Genomic DNA, 20,364 nt, shown 5'->3' with positions numbered 1-20,364 from the left:
CCAAGCGCCACTGAAGCCAACCAATCGGCAGACATGCGGCGCGATCCAGGTCACCATGACCCGGATCGCGCCATTTACACTGCAGGGTTTCACGGGTTATTCCCTGCAAGTTACCTGGGTTGGATTGCCGGGTCACTCGACCCAGCAATCCAACCTTTTCCCATTTTACACCAAGGAGCTACCCGGGTTAACCCCTGCAATAACCCGGGTTTTAGCTCTGGTGTAAGTGGAGTAAGTTACCTTACTGTTGCCATCCCACTGGAAGCTGCAGAGACTTGGAGGAGTTTTATGAGTTCAGCTATATTTATAGAATATGGACTGGGCAATACAAACTGAACTTTCTGATGTTCGTATACAAAGTACCCTTTCATCAGCAGTTCTGTATAGAGAACATTATTTTAAAAAGTTCTTTACGTCTAATCTCAAGTTCCAGGGACTTTTACTAACAGTAAAAGAAAAGCAATGGAAATGAGTGCAGCCAAAACTAATTTCACATTTCGCTTATTGTCAGAGCCCATATGTAAAGAATCTCTACCAATATTAGCTTGTTTGGGTGAGTGACAGTGGCCCAACATCTGTGTAATCCCCAATCAGCCCATCCCACCCCCGCTCTGCCATCCTGCTTCGTCCCACCACTCGGCTGCATATACTTTACCGATCTAGCACTGGGAGCTGTTGGTGGGCATCACGTGCCTTGGATCCCATAGCGCATGCATGTAGGATATGGGACAGACCTAAGCAGACTAATTGATGCTAGTTCTGTTGATGAGATTTAATGGGTGATCGGAGTAATCACTTTCATGTTAGTCTTTACGTAGGCCATTAGGTTACTTCACAAGCTTCCTCCTGGAGTGTTTCCCATCTTGCCACTGTAAATTGGTGCTAATTTCTTTTAAATTAATGACAGAACTGAGCTACTGTCCCACTATGCAATAATTGTGCACCATTCGCTCCTAATCCTGCCATACTACCAAAGGAGTTATTGCTGCATTTCTTTTAATAAAGGTGGAAAAATGCACTGTACAGTCAGGTCTTGGTCTGTTTATCTTTTCACTTGATATACAGAAATGCTACATGGGTGCTCTCATCTATCTGCAATTCTGCATATCAACCGAGGATCATAGAGGCGTCATGCAGCTCGATCAGCATGCCCGGAAGTGACCGAGAAACTTGATTTCCTTCACTCATTCCATGTCCATAGAAGAGAGAAAAAAGATGATATTGGGAGATGTTATTTACATTTGGCCTCTGATAATTATTTAGTCTGATCTGCTCACATCCAAACTGCGCACCTGATTCAGACCCGCTCGCTAGGATGCGTTCGCTCGTAGCAGGCCGATTTTCGCATTCTGCGCATTTGCACGAGTGCAAGCCTTGGAAAGCGTTCGCTCGCTGCGAATAGACAGCCCAGCAGAGTGAGTGACAGGAGAGGCTGTTTGTGGGTGGTGACAGGGGCTGGCCATTAAAAACGGGGTAGTGGAGGTGCTAACTCAGGCGTGTCTGAGTGTCTCAACACCGTTTTAGAGGCATGCATAATTAAAGGGAACCATCATAGTACACGTCAACTGCCTGGATTTTACACTGAAGTGCTTGCGGTAGGGTATGGTCAGCCTCAAGTGCTGCGATCGCATCTGATGGTTGGATACATTTCCTTCCTGGAGGTGACATGCGCAAGTGGGCATCTTAAGACAGGCTGGTGGGTGTCTGCATATACAAAGCAATAGCACACCAAGACATAGTAGGCGTGCTAATACCTTTCCGTGCGATCGCCTGCCTACCCATATTTGCATATGCTGGGTGCGAGCGGGTCTGAATCCGGTCCTGTGTGTGAAGTTTTTATACTAGTGCAGAGGTTCCCAAACGCGGTCCTTAAGGCTCCCCAACAGTTCAGGTTTTAGATATATCCATGGTTGAGCACAGGTGGTTAAATATGGATATCCCTAAAACCTGAACTGTTGGGGAGCCTTGAGAACCGCGTTTGGGAACCTCGATACTAGTGGGATTTGTGACAGTGACATATGTGAATTATTGATTGCTTACCTACATTTATATCATTATTAGAACACAATTATGAATAATAGAATGTCGCTTTGCATATTTGTGCCTGCTCAAATTTGAAATGATACAGTTTAATATGTGCCCATGTATTTGGATTTGGGATATACCTAGATGCACTCCAACTGTAAATACTGATACCACTGTCCTGCATAGGACTTACAATGACTTTGTGTAGGCACAAAACTGACCTAAAAATACATATTTCAGGTGCAATGCTAACCCTAAATACACATGCAGATCAGGGGGCAGAGGTAACTTGCATTTCCATGCCTGTACTTTTCTCTATTTACAAGAGAATGCCCTTGGCCATCTCTCAAAGTGCAAGCGGTAGCAAGTGTTACACATACTTTCCTACTCTCCTAAACGTTCAGGAGGTTCCCGAATCTTGAGTTGCTCTACTTGACGCCCAGAAAGGTGGTAGCAAGTCTCCTGGAGGACCCGCCCTATGGTGCCTACTTTCTGTATGTAGTGTGCAGACTGGGCGACTTAATGTTGCGATTGCGCTGAATTGTGCCTTTATGGTCCCGCCCTCTGCTGTACAATGCCGGTAACCACGGCATTGTATACCAGGGTCAGGGCCACAATGATACAAATTTGCGGTCATGTCTACGCACCTCCCACCGAAGTACTCCCTGCGAGGACTGGCAAAAATGTGGTGTTATGTGATACATGCAATACAAAGCAGCGGCACGATTTTGTGCAAAGGTGCAGTGACAGGCAATGTTACAATGCACAAATGCTCTAAATCAGACCCTAAGAACATAAATCGGTAAGAGCAGAAGATATGAGTGGCAGGATGTACACATTAATCGCCATCAGTAAGAATAACATGTCCTTTAAGGGAATCAGCGAGGGAATGTTCTGTATCTGGGATTTATGTATCAGGAGTTCTTCTGAAGAAGTCCAAAAAGGGTATTGTTGGTCCTGTGCCTACTTTGATTAGTTCTGTAATAATTGGGGGGATGGTGGTTGTATTCACAGTCAAATTGTACCAATGGAATAATTCTATGTTACAGTATCATTATACAACTAAGCAGCAGTGTGATTTAATTACAGTCTAATAAGGAATTTAGCCTAATGCTGCGATTTTTAAATAACTTTCTGTTTAAGTGTAATAATAGTCACAAGTTTAAAGTTTGAGCTCTGTGTATAAGATAGGGCCTGATTCATCACGGATCGCAATTAAAACCGCGTACGCAGATCAGTCGATGGTGCGTACTGCGCATGCGTATGTATCGTAGTGCGCGAGTTACTGTAGCATTGCAATTGCTCTGCGTTCACTTACGCAGATACAAAGCCATTGCAGATGGAGGGAAGGGACATCAGCGTTTGGGGGTGGTGACGGGGAGTGGTTGGAGAAATGCAAGCGTGACTCTCCGTTTGAACGCCATACAGGGGCGTGCATAAATTAGTGCTCACTGTGTGCGACGAGGTTAGCAATTTCTGAGTAAGGTCAGACCTGTTGTAATTGTGTGCAAGGGGCCGATGTTCCCGATGTATAGCAGGATTGCAAGCTATTACAGATGTGCGAAAGCGCTAGTGTGCGTCTCTATAATAGCTGTGTGATTGCAGTCATTAGCATATTTTCGCAGCAGCTCTGCATGTGTAATCGCAGCTGTGATCGCAATAGTGATCCATAGTGAATCAGGCCCATAGGTGTGTTTGACCCCACGATTTTCTTGCATCATCCTGACAGGAGACATCACAGCGTTGTGCTGTTGTTTCTGGTGAAATGGTTTATGTAACACAGTTACCTCCTTACCATCCCCATTGTCCAGGGGTGTTGTAAGGTTTTCCCAACATGATGTGTGTTTTTTTTTTTTTGAGGGGGGGAGGTTGCAAAAAGTGCCAAATGTGTCTGCAGCTGCACCCATGCCCCTGTACTGATTCTGGGCTCAGAGATGTATGTAAACCCGCTGTTTATGTATATCTCCGATGTTTTTAGATCTGCGCAGAAGCCGCACTGAGCATGTGCACATCTGGGGCTGCGTTGTTGCTCGCAGTGCATGAAATGCTGCAGCATGATTGACGAGCTGTTACTTTTGGGGGACATTTTCTGGGTGTGCTGAAGCCAGTGGCTGCGTCCATTGACGCAGCTTCACTGGCTTCAGCAGCATGAATTTCCCAACCATCCTGAGTTACCAGAGGGTTACTCAGACGACAGATGATCCGATGCCACGTCCTCGGACACAGCAGTGGGTCAGAAAAGCCGTCAGGAGAGGTCTTTTACACAAGATGCTCCCTGCTGCATTAGAATATTATCACACAGCCACAGAGTACAAAGACGCAGCACCTGCGTGATCTGCGTCCATCTCTCCTCTGCACTCCCAAATATTCCAAGGTATGGTTATGTGAGGACCTTCCCCTCCAAGTCCAAGCTTGCTTACACTCTGATTGGCTACAGGATGTTCTACAATAACTCACTAGTTATGAAGAATGAATGAATGCAGTAGGCTCTATAAGCTGAATGAAATGCATCTGTTGAGACTACACTTGTACAACATTAACTATTTGTAAAACTACAATTTGGCCTATTTTTCTCTAAATCATTGTTTTGAAGCCTGTGTGTTATGTTAATCATCATTGATCCGCAAATCACTTTGGTGTGTCAGGCAAAGGGATAAGGAGGCAATCAGTTTGGGCATTAGGTGAGGCTCCAATAAGGATTTAGGAGCGTTTGTACAGTACACCCGTGGCTGTACCTTGGCTCTCTGGTTCTGGAACCAAACCTGAACAACACGCACGGTCAGACCTGTTTCTGCTGCCAGTGTCTCCCTCACCTGCCAAAGAAATAAGCATTCTGTTAATATGACATGAGAGGACAATGGGAAAGAAACAAGTTATTATCAAGTCGAAAGAAACCCAGTCGCTCTCTCAGATCACAGAGTTCTATAAATCAAAGTCAGCATATTTTTTACTATGAAAAATAAAATAAAAATAAAATAAAAATTTTAGATTACAATGTTTACATGTATGCAACTAACGTTGTGTTTACCCAATATCTACATATAAAGTCATTTCACACCGTTCTTCATTCCTCCTGTGGAAGTGTTATCACACACTTGCCCTGCACAAATGCACTCATGGGTAAGAGCATTGAATATAAACTAAAATGGCGGCATCTAGTTTGCATGGACCAATGGGAGGAGCTGAATGAAGGGCCTGTGTTGATTGGCCGTGTGAGTAACTTGACCTGTTCGGAGCCTCTAAGATTCTGGAAATCAGATCTTATCCCAGTCAAGGGTGTAAACTACCGTAGGTGCAGTAGTTATGGGGCCCACAGCTGAGGTTGGGGAGGAGGGGGGGGCTGTCTTCCTTGTCCGTTCTATGTTTTTATGTGATTTTTTTAATACACATGTTACTATGGGGCCCACAAATTACTAGATAACCGTATTTTGCACTTTCCGATTGTTTTTCTGCAAAAAAGAGAGTTTCTAGCAACATAACGCACAAATAGTGAAACATGTAATGAAGGCTGTCTACTTATTGTAATTGTTATTTAAAATAGTAGCAACTTGATCCAAATCAAAGAACATCTTGTTACAAATAGCAGTGTGTGTATACAGTGCATCCGGAAAGTATTCACAGCGCTTCTTTTTCCACATTTTGTTATGTTATAGCCCTATTCCTAAAATGGAATAAATTATTTTTTGTCCTCAAAATTCTACACACACAGGGCCTGATTCAGAGCCGCTCGTAAGTGGCCGCTCGTTCGCTCCGAGCGATGTTCGCACAACTGCGCATGCGTATGGGTCGTAATGCGCATGTGCCAACCAGACAGTGCGATCGGAAATCGAGCGCTCGCCAAATAGCGAGTGCCTGCTAATTTGAGTGACAGGATGAGGCGTTTGTGGGTAGTAACAGGGGAAGGTGCTTGAAAACGGGGAGTGGAGATCCGAACGCAGGCGTGCCAAACGGTCAAAACGGGCGTTTTAAGGGTGTGCATAATTAACAAAGCAGCGTCATCGACCACGTCACTTGGTTGTCTCTTAGCCTGAACTGTTCGCATGAATGCGGTAGGATAAACCTACCACAAGCACTGCGAGCAGTTCAGATGCCTTTCGATGTACTCGATTAATCAAATAAATAGCAGAGATGACGTATGATGCGAGCGGCCAGGGGGCGTCTTTACAAAATAGCGAGCGCATGTTTCGTTCGCTCGCTCTGACATAGAGGCGTCAACAGACCGCAAAGAGCGAGTGCTCAATTTAAATAGCCGGCCTCTTTTTCTGACCGAGCGAGCGCAAATAGCGTCCGGCTCTGAATCAGGCCCACTAGCCCATAATGACCACTTGTAAAAAGTTTTTTTGAGATTTTTGCAAATTTAATAAAAAAAATAAGAAATCACATGTACATAAGTATTCACGGCCTTTGCTGAGTACTTTGTTGATGCACCTTTGGCAGCAATTACAGCCTCAAGTATTTTTGAATATGATGCCACAAGCTTGGAACACCTATCTTTGGGCAGTTTCGCCCATTCCTCTTTGCAGCACCTCTCAAGCTCCATCAGGTTGGATGGGAAGCGTCGGTGCACAGCCATTTTCAGATCTCTCCAGAGATGTTCAATCGGATTCAAGTCTGGGCTCTGGGTCGGCCACTCAAGGACATTCACAGAGTTGTCCTGAAGCCACTCCTTTGATATTTTGGCTGTGTGCTTAGGGTCGTTGTCCTGCTGAAAGATGAACCTTCGCCCCACTCCAGAGCGTCAAGAGCGCTCTGGAGCAGGTTTTCATCCAGGATGTCTCTGTACATTGCTGCTCCCAGTTCCTGCCACTGAAAAACATCCCCCCACCACCATGCTTCACTGTAGGGATGGTATTGGCCTGGTGATGAGCGGTGCCTGGTTTTCTCCAAATATAACGCCTGGAATTTACGCCAAAGAGTTCAATCTTTGTCTCATCAGACCAGAGAATTTTGTTTCTCATGGTCTGAGAGTCCTTCAGGTGCATTTTGGCAAACTCCGGACGGGCTGCCATGTGCTTTTTACTAAGGAGTGGCTTCTGTCTGGTCACTCTACCATACAGGCCTGATTGGTGGATTGCTGCAGAGATGGTTGTCCTTCTGGAAGGTTATCCTCTCTCCACAGAGGAATCCTGTAGCTCTGACAGAGTGACTATCGGGTTCTTGGTCACCTCCCTAACCAGGGCCCTTCTCCCTCGATCGCTCAGTTTAGACGGCCGGCCTACTCTAGGAAGAGTCCTGGTAGTTCCGAACTTCTTACATTTACGGATGATGGAGGCCACTGTGCTCATTGGGACCTTCAAAGCAGCAGATATTTTTCTGTACCCTTCCCCAGATTTGGTTTTTTTTTTAATTAAATTAGCAAAAATCTCAAAAAAACTTTTTACACGTTTTCATTATGGGGTATTGTGTGTAGAATTTTGAGGACAAAAATTTAATTATTCCATTTTGGAATAAGGCTGTAAAATAACAAATGTGGAAAAAGTGAAGCGCTGTGAATACTTACCTAGTGCACCATATGTGTGTGTGTGTGTGTATATATATATATATATATATATATATATATATATATATATATATATATATTACTGCTCCACAATCTGCCGGCACGCTATTCAGCATATACAACTTCCTCCGATGCACAGATATATAAGTAACAACATCTACCAAAAAAACACCCGGCACTCAGGATTTAAAAAAAAAAACAACAATAATAAACATGTATAATAAACCAGATGGGTGAGTTCTGTGTGGTTGCTATTTAAGTCTGCACTGTAAATTATCACTATTGTGTGTCCTGATGAAGAGGCCTGGACCCTGAAACGTCGATTAAAGTACCTGTTTTTTTCACCTTTAAAAACGAGACTTGGAGTGCCACCTTTTTTGTTCTTTGAATATATAAATATATATATATTTTTTTTATACACTCAAGCCAATGGAAGGCAATGGGCTCTAACATAGCTCATTGCCTTCATGACGATATTTAATGCTCGGTTTGTGTGTCCTGCTGCAATTCACATACCAACACACAGGGCCAGGGCTAGGGTGTTCGGCGCCCCCCCTGCAAACTATAAATTTGCACCCTCACTCCCATTTTTTTTTATAAAGGGACAGTGCGCTCAAAAAAGGGGTGTGGTCTCACAAAGAAGGGGCATAGCCACACAATAGTACCCCCAATTCAATTACACCACACAGTAGCACAATCTTATTCACATTACACCACACAGTAGTGCCCCTTATTCACGTTATGCCACATAGTAGTAGTGCCCCTTATACCCATAATGTGCACAGCAATTTCTCTTATACACCTAATGCACACAGCAGTGTCCCTTATACACATAATGCCACACAGTAGTACCTCTTATAAACCATGCCCACAGTAGTGCCCCTTATACACCATGCCCACAGTAGTGCCCCTTATACACATTGCCCACAGTAATGCCCATTATACACATAATGCCCACAGTAGTAGTTCTCCTTACACATAACCCCCACAGTAGTCATGCTCCTTACACATAATGCCCACAGTAGTAGGGATCCTTACACATAATGCCCATAGTAGTAGTGCCCTTATACAATGCCCACAGTAGTAGTCCCCCTTACACATAATGCCCACAGTAGTAGGGATCCTTACACATAATGCCCACAGTAGTAGTGCCTCTTATACAATGCCCACACTAGTAGTACCCCTTACACAATGCCCACAGTAGTAGTGCCCCTTACACTTAATGACACACAAAACTGAAGCCCCGCTTCTGGCCAGTCACTGCCTGACAGCTCCTTACGCTCAGAACTATGGGTGAAATGTCACAACTTCTCTCCCTACACACTGCGGGGGCCGGAAAGCGGAGCTCTAGAGTGAGCTCGGCTGCAGGGAAGGAGCCGCTGAGTGCCCGCTGGTAACAAAAACTCAGCAGGCATCCACCAAATGGAGAAGGTGGTGGGGCCTCTCCAGCTTGGCACCTACCTGCTGCGGAGGACCGACTAACCATATCACTCTGGCACTGTTCATTAGGTATTGCATATAATTTATGATAAAGATTATGAAAGCTCTATTTATAAACTATTCAATAAAAAAAAAATATCTTTGAAAGTATGGTGTAAGGTGGATGAAAGTTGCATTAACAGCTATTATTAGCTACCTACATTTCATACAGTATTCCTGTTTGCAAGTGTCATTTATAAACAGCATAATATTCTTCATATTCAAAATGTGTTCTCGGCTGTGTTATCGGTTCATATGTATTCACTCATGTGAGTCCTGGACAGGCTGTGCTCAGTTCACCAGAGGAGGGACTTAAGCTGCCCACACATCTAAAGATTATCTGTCCAACCAGCCAATTAGTTGATTGGTTGGAATGAAAATCTGGTAAGGAATACAATCAGCAATTTGCTCCTAAACGCTGGAAAATGGACCAAAACTGTTGTTTGAACAAATAGTTTAGATCAAACATTTAACAAACTTGTCTGAACGACCATTTTCATCTGTTTTCTGGCATTTAGGAGCAAATTGCTGATCATCATTTACTCCCATACGTTACCAGATCTTCATTCCAACCAATCAACAAGTTGGCTGGTTTGATGTAAGTTGGTCTAGTGTGTGGCCAGCTTTAGAACAGGTTCTTATAATCGCGATCCCCATAGCTCCATTCGATCACCTTCTCCGGTGCATAACTCCTCCCATTGAGCTAATACACTTTATTTCACATAATCATTGCACATATACACATCTGTAATACCTTGCAGTCCTGCGTATACATCGGGAACATCAAACCCTCACACACAATTACAACAGGTAACCTCGTCGCATGCAGTGAGTACACAAGCTGCGCATGCCGTCGCAGTGGCTAATTTATGTACACCCAGGAAACGGTGAGAATAAGCAGACAAGCACGTCTGTGTTTCTCCAACCACTCCCCCATCACCACCCCTAAACACACACAGCCTGTCACTCACTCTGCAGTGGATTCTTATCTGTGTAGGTGATTGCAGTGGTAACTCACGCAGTGCGGTGCACATGCATGCACAGTACGCACCATCGGCCGATCTGTGTACGCTGTTGCAGTTGCAATCCATAATGCATCAGGCCCCGAGTTCCCGCTTGTTCCTGATGATATATAGCCCTGCTCCTTAAGATACAGTTGTGGGAGATAATTTCCTAAACAGAGCAGACTTTCTATAGGTAACTGAAGGATGCTGCAATCAGACTTTGCGGCCTATTGATCCAAAAATACTGTAATCTCTGCAGAGCCGTAACTAGACTTTTTGGTGCCCTGTTCCAGAAAGAGCATTGGTGCCCCCCTCAATTTTCAAAGGGACATGATGCACCCAAAAAAGAGGAATTGCCCCAAGGGGAAGGGCCAGGGAAGAGATAGGAGAGGCCAGGAGATGCCGGGGATGACATAAGAGAAAGTTATAAGTGAGAATGATAATAAACAGAAATTTTACAGGCCCAAACAGCGCCCCCTGACCTATGGTGCCCTGTGCGATGGCACCGGCCGCACTACCCTAGCTACGGCCCTGAATCTCTGTCTCAGACGTTCCCACCTATATGGGGAGACCTGGACTGTTGGCCAACTGAAAAAGGAAAACAAGATATTGAATTCCTATGCATATTGCATAATATTAAATTGAAGGGATTGTGGGGCTGATTCAGAGTTGTATGCAAACCTGATTGTTTGCGGTCAACTCCGATGTTTGTAGATCTTTACTGCTCATGTGCCAATCTCCTGTGAGCTCGCCTGCTGTGCCCATATGGGGGTGGCGTCAGGCTGCATCCCAGAAAAACGGGGGCCACAATGGCCACATTTTCTGGGCGTGCTGAAGCCAGTGGAAAACATTGGCCGTCCTGGTAAGGTTACTGATGGTCACACAACGCGATCCGATGCTGCGTCCTTGGATGCAGCAGATCACAGAAGGTGACATAAGGTGTCTGTTTACACAAGACGCCTCCTGCGGCATTAGCATATTTTAGTACAGTAGCTGTATCCAAAGACGCAGCTACTGTGTTAATAGCGTGCAGCTCTGAATCAGGCCCACTGTCAATGGAACATAGGGGGTCATTCAGACCCGCTCGCGAGCAAATGATGCTCGCAAGCGCTCGATGTTTGCCGCATGCGCACGACGGAGGGAGCTCCATCGTGCGCATGCGCGAGACCCGGCGAGCGACGAGAAATACGTCGCTCGGGGTCTCGCACCAAAGGGGGCGTGCTGTCGATGGTGACTGACAGCATGCCCCCTTTGGTGGGCGTGCCGGTGGCGCGGCGGCCAGACGGAGGCGTTCCCATGGGAACGCCTACCGTCTGAGTCCGGCCCCACTGACATCAGTAATGACGTCAGTGGGAGTGACTTTGGCTCTGATAGAGCCAAAATCACTCCTGGGCTACCGCAGGGTCTCGTCGCAAGCCTGATGGTCGCGGGTCAAAGACCATCGCGACCATCTTTTTGGCCACTCGCATATGCTGTGGGTGGTCACCCACAGCTATGTGAGCGGCCAGGAGGCCGCTCCATTTTCAGGTAGGAGGGCACTGATTCAGAGCGAGCGCTCTGGTCAGAGAGTTCAGCTCTGAATCAGTCCCATGTTCCCTTTTAGTGACTTCCACAAAAAATATAAATAATTCCCATTTTGTAATCTGAGCTACCACACTGGGATCATTGTAGGTCACTGCGACTGCAATGCAAACTCAGTGCTGCATAAGGACGCCTACTTTACCTTACACACATCCGTAATGATTAGCAGCATAGCGAAACCATCGGTAAAATCGAGTACCATCTTGCACAAGCACTGACCTGACCTTACTCAAAAATTGCTAACAACCATGCACGCTATGAGACCTCACACTGCATAAGGCATCGCAGTGGATAATATATGCACGCCCCTTCAATGCTGTGCGAACACACTGGCATGTCTGCGTTTCCCCAACCACCCCCCTGTCACCAACCACAAGTGGTGCTTCCTGTCAATCACTCTGCAAGGGGTTTGCGTGGCCTCTGCAATCGCAGTCACGATCGCAATAGCTAGTCCGCACACAGCGATGCATACGCATGCACAGAACGCAACAATTGGCCGATTGCATGCATATTAGCAACTGTGATCCTTGCTGAATCCGGCCCTTAGTATTGATGGTTACCTTTCTGCATGGCTTGGAAGACACTTCAAATGATGCTTTGAATGCCCTGCGCTGCTGTGTGGTAAGTATTGTCCTTGGCCTCTTCGAACGCTTTAATTCCTTTGCCTCTTCACTTCCTTTTCCATTGAGATTACTCCCATCTTCGTCCTCACTTTTAACTGTTTTTACAGATGAAATAAAACATGTTATGCACATGTACATGACAAACTGTGATACTGTTCTTACAGGAAAGATTATTCTCTTTAGTGGGGGGTGTATCAAACCTTCTAAAGAGAACTAGTAAAGATGTTGCCCCTAGCAACCAATCAACTTCTAGCTATCATTTTATAGAATATACTAGGTAAATTATAGGTAAAATCTGATTGGTTGCTATAGGCACCTATTCCACTGGTCCATTTTAGAAGGTCTCATGCATCTCCTACTAAAACTGTGGCTGTCATTTTGTCACAAAACATATGTAAGACTTGGCTCAAATGAATTATTCAAGCTGCCTCCAATGTTCACATGTGGCCACAAAATGTCACCTACCCCAAATACACCAAACAACAAGGCTAATTGTACATCACAGTCCAGGCTGTATTTATTCCGCAAAATATGCTGTGTGAGCCGGTTCTGGTTGCGAAAATACAGGGGGAAATGAATGTAGGGGTCCACCATAATTTCATCAATCAGCACTAGCTCTGTGAGACAGTCCTTGTTGTGGAAATATGGGGGACAAAATGAGTAGGGATTATACACAACCAACAGCAGGCTCTACATAGCAGTGGTGTAATGCCGCAGCCAGGGGACATGCTTCATGGGGTCGCCCGGCCAAAGCATTCGGCAACCCACACCAGCCAGGGATGCGGGGGCTAGTCCCTGGTTTCAGCCCCAGGCTGTGGTACCCTTTACTGGGGGGTCCAACCTCCCCAGGGGTCCCTGGCCTGGCTAGTGTGGGGTGCTGAATGCTTTGGCCGGGGGACCCTATGAAGCATGTTCCCTGGTTGCAGCATTACACCCTTGCTAGTTAGAGCCCGGTGCTGGTTGTGAATAATATGGGGGAAACCTACTAATTTTGTCCCTTGTATTTCCACAACTAGAACTGGCTCACAGAGCCTGGTGCTGGTTAATGAAAATACAGGGAACCCCTACGTTGATTTCCCCTGTATTTTCACGACCAGGACCGGTCCACACAGCCTGTTTTCACATTACGCTGGGGACGAGCCCAGCACACCTGCAGTTGCTGGACTGCCCACTGTCTCCTCCCTGCACTGAATGGATGACGCATGCATGTGCTCAGTATCCATTCACTTTCATCAGCACCACTGCTCTATTTCCCCCCAACATCTCACCCTGTTACACTGTAGCCCACGGGGGGGGGACAGTCCTTGAAAAACAGGACTGTAACGCTAAAATCAGGATAGTTGGGGGGTATGCTATATTGAGAATAGAAGGAACTGTGACCAGTGTTGTGTGGGTGTAGCCAGAGCCATGTGGGTTAGTACATCCCGCCGTCTGGGAGACAATGGGGCTGATAGTGTATGCACCCCAGACACTATCAGCCCCATTGTCTCCCAGAGGACGAGATGTACTAATACTAAATGTGGTCACACCTCTGCAAACTGCTGTTTTCGGAGGTATGATCACATCTTCCATATGAATCAAGCTCCTGAAAGCGAAACTTTCCGGAGCTTGCACCTGATAGGCAACTCATCTACAAATACCATTGCCTAATAGAAGCCTAATATGATCCCTTCCACTGTGCCCCATGGTTCGCGCATGAGCTGGCCGACGGCCGTGCATGTGCAGACGGACTTATGGGTCATAAATCCGGAAGCTCTCACACCGCAAAGGACAGCCGTCTTCGGAAGAGCTATCCTTTGCAATTTTGATTGCAAAACTACACGCATACGGCATTAATAAACGCTGCAATGCATGCGGTAAGTGGCGGGATGTATCGCATTAAAAATGTGATGCCTGATACATCCCACCTTTAATATGTAAAAGTAGAAAAATGGCTTTATTTTGAGATGGAATACAAATATAATTATTTTGATTTATGGGTGGCTGGTCATCATGTTGTCATGATGATGGGCCTACATTTATGTGAAGGCCTGGGGCTGTAGTCCCATCTACCCCATTGTTAGTCTTGCCCTGGAAGCACCTGCTTCAGGAGTGGTGCAGAATATTAGGAAGTCCCCGGTTTTCACGGCAGGGAATGATCTCAACCCTATATGCCTGGTCACACAAGGCCTAAATGTTCTCCCAACATCTCTGATCCTAGTGACTTCACATTTATGGTTTAGTGATGTTCCTAGTGAAGTCATAGGGGTAATTGGAATAGCCAGGCATTGTGAGATTCCAGCGAGTCTGCTTTAAAGTGGCAATCATTTAAAAGGCAAAACCAACCTGGTTTAGGCAGACTCACCGGAATCTCACTGATGTCTGCACATCGCAGCCTATTCCATCTGCTCTATTGTCCACAATCTCATGAACGTTGGTTCAGCCAACAAAATGGCTTCCTCCACTGTGCAAATGTGCAAGTTGGGATACTTGCTATAACTGTACATAGATTTTTCAGTCTTTGAACATCTAGTACCTGCAACCTACCTGATCCAGCTGGTGTCAGACTAAACGTGCTGAGCATCTCCCTCTCCCTTTCATAGTCACTGCGACACAGCAACTGCCCCTCCTTCAAGACAAACTCATCTCCTCGCTCCAACCTCCGCTCACACTCACAGCAGTAGAAGCAGGCCACGTGATAGACATTGTTGAGAACACGCATGATTAGTTCTGATGGCATCACTGTTTTCAGGCAGCTGTTACATTTAGTGGCAAATAGCCTGTAAGGGATAAACGCACAGACATACTGTATGAGAAGATGAAATGCACCAAGCCATGAATTGTTACCTGACGTCTTGGTGCCTGCAGTACCATTTGTGGCCAGCGCGAAGCAGAGCCACATACAGTATTTTACAAAATATTTATTTTTACTTTTTTGTTTTGCGTGTTATAGGGAACAGCAATATCTACATATTATAATGGGTAGAAAAATGTTCAAATGGAAAAACTTTTTTTTTTTTTTAAATTGCTCCAGCTAAACACATCTTTTGTGACACTGGGCCTGCTGCAGAGATGTACACTTCTAAAACATCACATGCAAGTGCCCAATATTTTCAATCTGTGCTTGTGTCCTTATGCTTATTGCTGGGGGCTGCAGGTTGGAATTGCATAGAGATCCATGCAATACCGATAGGCGTTCCTGGACAGTGACTGGGGATTTGCTTTCGTAGGCGTGCGTATCAGTGGGCGTGCTGGTGTCAGGGACTGCATTGAAAGACACAGTTCCACTGGTGCCAGCGGCCATGTAATGTCAGACATTCTGAGCAACCATAGGGTTGCTCTAATGTCCATTAGTGTGGCTGATGTCCGCTTGATGGTGTGACGGTTTGCGTGGATTACAGCCGGTGAGCGTCTCGGTAAACAGCCCATTGGCAAAGGCATTAGCATAAAGTTGCAGCCTCTTCAGCTTTAGCGTCCACCTTTGAATCAGGCCCACTATCCTTACTCTCAGTCTCTAGCTCAGGCCTGGCCAACCTGTGGCTGGCCAGCTCTTGTGAAACTATAAGTCCCAGCATGCCTTGCCAGAGTTTTAGCATTCCCTAATAGCAAAACTGTGGCAAGGCATGCTGGGACTTGTAGTTTCACAACTGCTGGAGAGCCACAGGTTGGCCAGGCCTGCTCTAGCTACTATGGTGTTTCCCAACTCCGATCCTCAAGGACCCCTAACAGTGCATGTTTTACAGATCTCCTCAGTATTACAATGAAAATAATTAGCACCACCTGTGAACCTTTTAAAATGTGTCAGCCAGTAATGAATACACCTGTGCACCCATTAGAACATCTGGAAAAGGTACTGTTGGGAAACACTAAGCTACTGTTCTGTGGACCTGATTCAGAGATGGATACATGCATCAAAGCTGCTGCGCACGTGTAGCGATGGATTAGCAATGGCCACAGTGAGGATTTCTTCACAAAGTGAGAGACCGGTAGTCAGCATTTGGGGGAGGTAACGGGGTGGCTAGAAAAACATAGGAGTGTCGGGACCGGTTTCTGGGCTGCTCTAGTGAGCCCCTGCCATTGAATTTGCAGCTGCAGAGGCCCCTGGTGTCTTAGGAGAGCTGCTCTGTCTGAGACTACAATCAGACATTCCATGTGCAACCGATGTTTATGATGTTACCGTTTTTAGACTTAAAAGGCACATGTGAGATACTGGAGGTGGCGTCTAAGTGCACAAGACATCAGCTAAGTCATTAGAATATTGTACGTAATCGCAGTTGCAACGGCGTTGTTTGCGTCCATCCCTGAATTAGGCCCTGTGTACGCAGAGGTTATTAAGGAGAACACTAACATTCATAGCCTTTTTCCCCCCTTGATTTATATTCATAGATCCAAACATTGTTTGTTTGTTTTTTGCAAATAGAGGGGCTGATTCAGGTTGGTACGGACTTGCAAAGCTGCATGCAGGCAGCTTTGCAATTCTGTCGTAAATATGCAAATGCAGCAGGAGGTGTGTGACCCCCTGCAGCATTTGCGATCCCAGCACTGCGACCAAGGTCACAGGCTGGGAACACCATCGCAAACTTTGATGGATGCGATGGTGGACAGAGCCGGGCCGTCCCGGCCAGCTGAATGAGCATCACCTTACTCAGGCTGGCCGGCTTGTGAGGCCAGGAAACTGCGTCAACACAGTCCCTGGCATTGCCACTCCCGGAAAATGGGGTGGACATGCCCTCATTTCCAGAAACAGCGGCTAACCCCTTCCCCTGCAGTGCCCCTTAAATGCCTCTGCCTGTCAATCCGGCAGAGGCACAGAAGGGGCTGCATGCAATTACGTAGGACCCATTCTCCACGTTCGCAGAATGAGTCCTGCGCACGCGCAGATCCCCAATATTCTGCATTGCATGCAACTGAATCAGACCCAGAATATCCTATATCTTTTATTTAGTTAATTACACTCTTTAGCATATTTTATCCAAAGAAAATGATAGCATTATGGAGAGCTCAAATGTGCTTTAGATATGTGCCCATCTCCACCACGTACAAATAATTGGATTGGTGCCTGTTTATCAGAGGGGCTGACCCCCAGCTTCCCACAAGTTCTCAGATTGTGGGCAACCTGCAGAGAGCGACTCTCGACAGTCAGAGTCGGTTGTAAAAGCAACTTCCAGCTTCTCTTCCCTGCAACCTGCTCTATTTTTAAGAGCACTTGTGTATCTTTGTGAAGCACATCTTTGGCCCTGGTAACTCTTCTGCATTTTGCACTTATGGCTGCCTGCTCTAAGGGACCCTGGGCGAGGGTTGGAAGAGGCGTGTAGATGCAGCTACCGTACAGTTAGTGCATCCCAAGATGGCGATCAAACAAGCGCAAATGTTTGGACAGAGATGACTTTCTGGTACTAGCCCTCTGGTGCAAGTTGTCGACTTTAAAAAAAAGTTCAAATTTTGTATTTGAGTCTTGTTTGATTTACTCCACATAACTTGGATACTTATCTAAACTTTCTGCCCATTTACTATAACGTGTCAGTTGTGTACTGTGTATTTGCCCATATTTTGTACTGACTGTGAAGCCACACTTCCTGCTGTATTATTGGTGCACTGCAACTCATACATTAGAGGTGAATGTTGTACATTATTCTAAAACAGGATACAAATCTGTAATATATCCCAGTGGCAAATTCAAATAATTTCCATACAAATAAACCGATATATTAAAACAAACAAACAAACAAATATTATTATATAAAGTCTAGTTTAAGGCTTCCAGCCATTCTTTCGACCACATATTATCTAATACATTGGAACAGAAAGAAAAGACTCCTTTTCTTTCTTTGTCTTAGAATGTATTATGAACAAATCAGTAAAAAGAAAAGAAAAGAAACATTGTCAAACCTGCAATACTCCAGGGCCGCAACTAGGGGGGTGCTAGAGGGGCACATGCCCCGGGCAAAAAAATAAGGGGATACGCATGCCGATGAAGGGGGGCAGGTGGAAGTAGGTGTGGATTTGAGCCCCACACCGTATCTGCAGCCAGCATCACCACATTAGAATGACGGCGGCAGGCGATGTGTCTCTCAAGGAAGGGCTGCAGGACGGGCGTGCAACTTCAAATCCACTGCTGTGGGAGGAGAGGGACCAGGGGAGAGGCTGCAGAGTGGGCGACCATAATGGTGTAAAGGGCATTACTGTGTGTGGCGTAATGGTGTGAGGGGCATTACTGTTTGTGGCAGAATGTGTAAGGGGCACTATTGTGTGGCATAATGTATAAGGGGCATTACTGTCCGGCATTATGTATAAGGCTCATTACTGTGTGTGGCAGTATGTACTAGGGGCATTACTGCATGTGGCATTATGTATAAGCAGCATTATTGAGTGTGGCATATTAGGGTAAGGGGCATTACTGTACGTGGTATAATGGGGTAGCGCCAAATTACTGCCTTGCCTCGGGTGCAACAACTCCTATTTTCAGCCCTGTATTACTATACTATCTTGCATAAAATAAACACATTATTAATTTAGAAAATGGATAAGTACAGGTTGAGTCTCCCATATCCAAATATTCCGAAATACGGAATATTTTTAGCATGATTGAGATAGTTAAACCTTTGCTTTTTGATGGTTCAGTGTACACAAACATTGTTTAAGGTACAAAATTATTAAAAATATTGTATAAAATTACCTTCAGGCTTTGTGTATAAGGTGTATATGAAACACAAAAGAATTTCATGTATGTACACAAACTTTGTTTGAGCCACAAAATTATTGAAAGTATTGTATAAAATTACCTGCAGGCTGTGTGTATAAGGTGTATATAACACATAAATGCATTCTGTGTTTAGATTTGGGTCCCATTCCCAAGATAACTCATTATGATATGCAAATATTCCAAAATACAGAATATTCCGTTATCCAAAACACCCCTGGTCCCAAGTATTTTGGATATGGGAGACTCAACCTGTAATATTAAAATTAAAAAGCCACAGGGTATTAAGAGTACTACAGTACTAAAATAGTTATTTTCCTGAGCTAACAAACTAAACTATGTTTGCATTAATATTTAAAATAAAATAATTGTAATAAGAAGTACTAATACAGAACAGTATATTAAAAGCAGAAAAAGGAATTAAAATTTAAATAGCAATTATTTTAAATGTGGGGCTCCCATATCTCAAATAAATAACATTATTATAGATAAATGTAGTTGAGATAACAACAATAATAATAATAGTAGTAGTAGTAGTAGATAAGTTTTAAATCCACAAATATGGATGCACATACAATTGTGGCATCAGCGGGAATGCAGGATTTTGCTTCTTTTGGCATAAGATTAAGGGGGGGGCAGGATGAAATTATTCCACGGTGCATGCAAACATTTGTATCACTTTGGGGTCTATGGGCCTGATTCAGAGCCGGACGCTCTGAACAAGCGCCCGCTCTGAATCAGGGCGTTTGTTTGTTTTTTTTGGTGCGTCCTCCTGGACGCTCGCATAGCTGTGGGTTACCACCCACAGCTTATGCGAGCGTCCATGATGATGGTCACGATAGTCAAGACCATCGCGACCATCGGGCTTGCGACGAGACCCTGCGGTAGGGTCTCGCTGCCGCAAGCCCTGGAGTGATTTTGGCTCTATCAGAGCCAAAATCACTCCCACTGACATCACTAGTGATGTCAGTGGGGCCGGACCCAGACGGTAGGCGTTCCCATGGGAACGCCTCCGTCTGGGCAGCCACGCCCCGGCACGCCTATCAAAGGGGGCGTGCTGTCACTCACCTTCGACAGCACGCCCCCTTTGGTGCGAGACCCCGAGGGACGGCTTCCCCGTCGCTCGCCGGGTCTCGTGCATGCGCACGACGGAGCAGCCTCCGTCGTGCGCATGCGCATTTGGGTACCATCGACCCGCTTGCGAGCGCCCTGCGCTCGTGAGCGGGTCTGAATGAGACCCTATGTACTAAGCAGTGATAAGTGACAGAGTGAAAAGTGATAAGTCTGTGATAAGTGCCAGCCAATCAGCTCCCAACTGTAATTTTTCAAACACAGCCTGTGAGATGACAATTGGAAGCTGATTGGCTGGCACTTATCACAGACTTATCACTTCTCACTCTGTCACTTATCACTGCTTAGTACATAGACCCCTTTGATTTGATCATTTTGCTACTTAAACATTAGTATCAAAAC

General features: G+C 45.5%; 1 protein-coding gene across 3 annotated transcripts in view; it reads right to left on the bottom strand.

Moving 5' to 3' along the window:
- Positions 1-20,364, bottom strand: part of LOC148483142 (LIM homeobox transcription factor 1-alpha-like) — a 72,315-nt gene that overhangs the window by 7,772 nt on the left and 44,179 nt on the right. For 2 of the 3 annotated variants that reach the window (XM_088452494.1, XM_088452496.1), the window contains exons 4-6: positions 14,739-14,971; positions 12,150-12,307; positions 4,761-4,838 (exon numbers count right to left, since the gene is read on the bottom strand). In XM_088452494.1, coding sequence (XP_088308620.1) covers positions 4,761-4,838; positions 12,150-12,307; positions 14,739-14,971 — 469 coding nt within the window. The remainder of the gene's footprint in view (positions 1-4,760; positions 4,839-12,149; positions 12,308-14,738; positions 14,972-20,364) is intronic. The other variant, XM_088452497.1, reaches the window with a different exon arrangement.

The sequence above is a fragment of the Taudactylus pleione genome, unplaced genomic scaffold, assembly GCF_031769625.1.
Source record: "Taudactylus pleione unplaced genomic scaffold, aTauple2 ptg000551l, whole genome shotgun sequence".
In the NCBI taxonomy this organism is placed as follows: Eukaryota; Metazoa; Chordata; class Amphibia; order Anura; family Myobatrachidae; genus Taudactylus; species Taudactylus pleione.
This window is presented reverse-complemented; position numbering and strand designations above follow the sequence as displayed.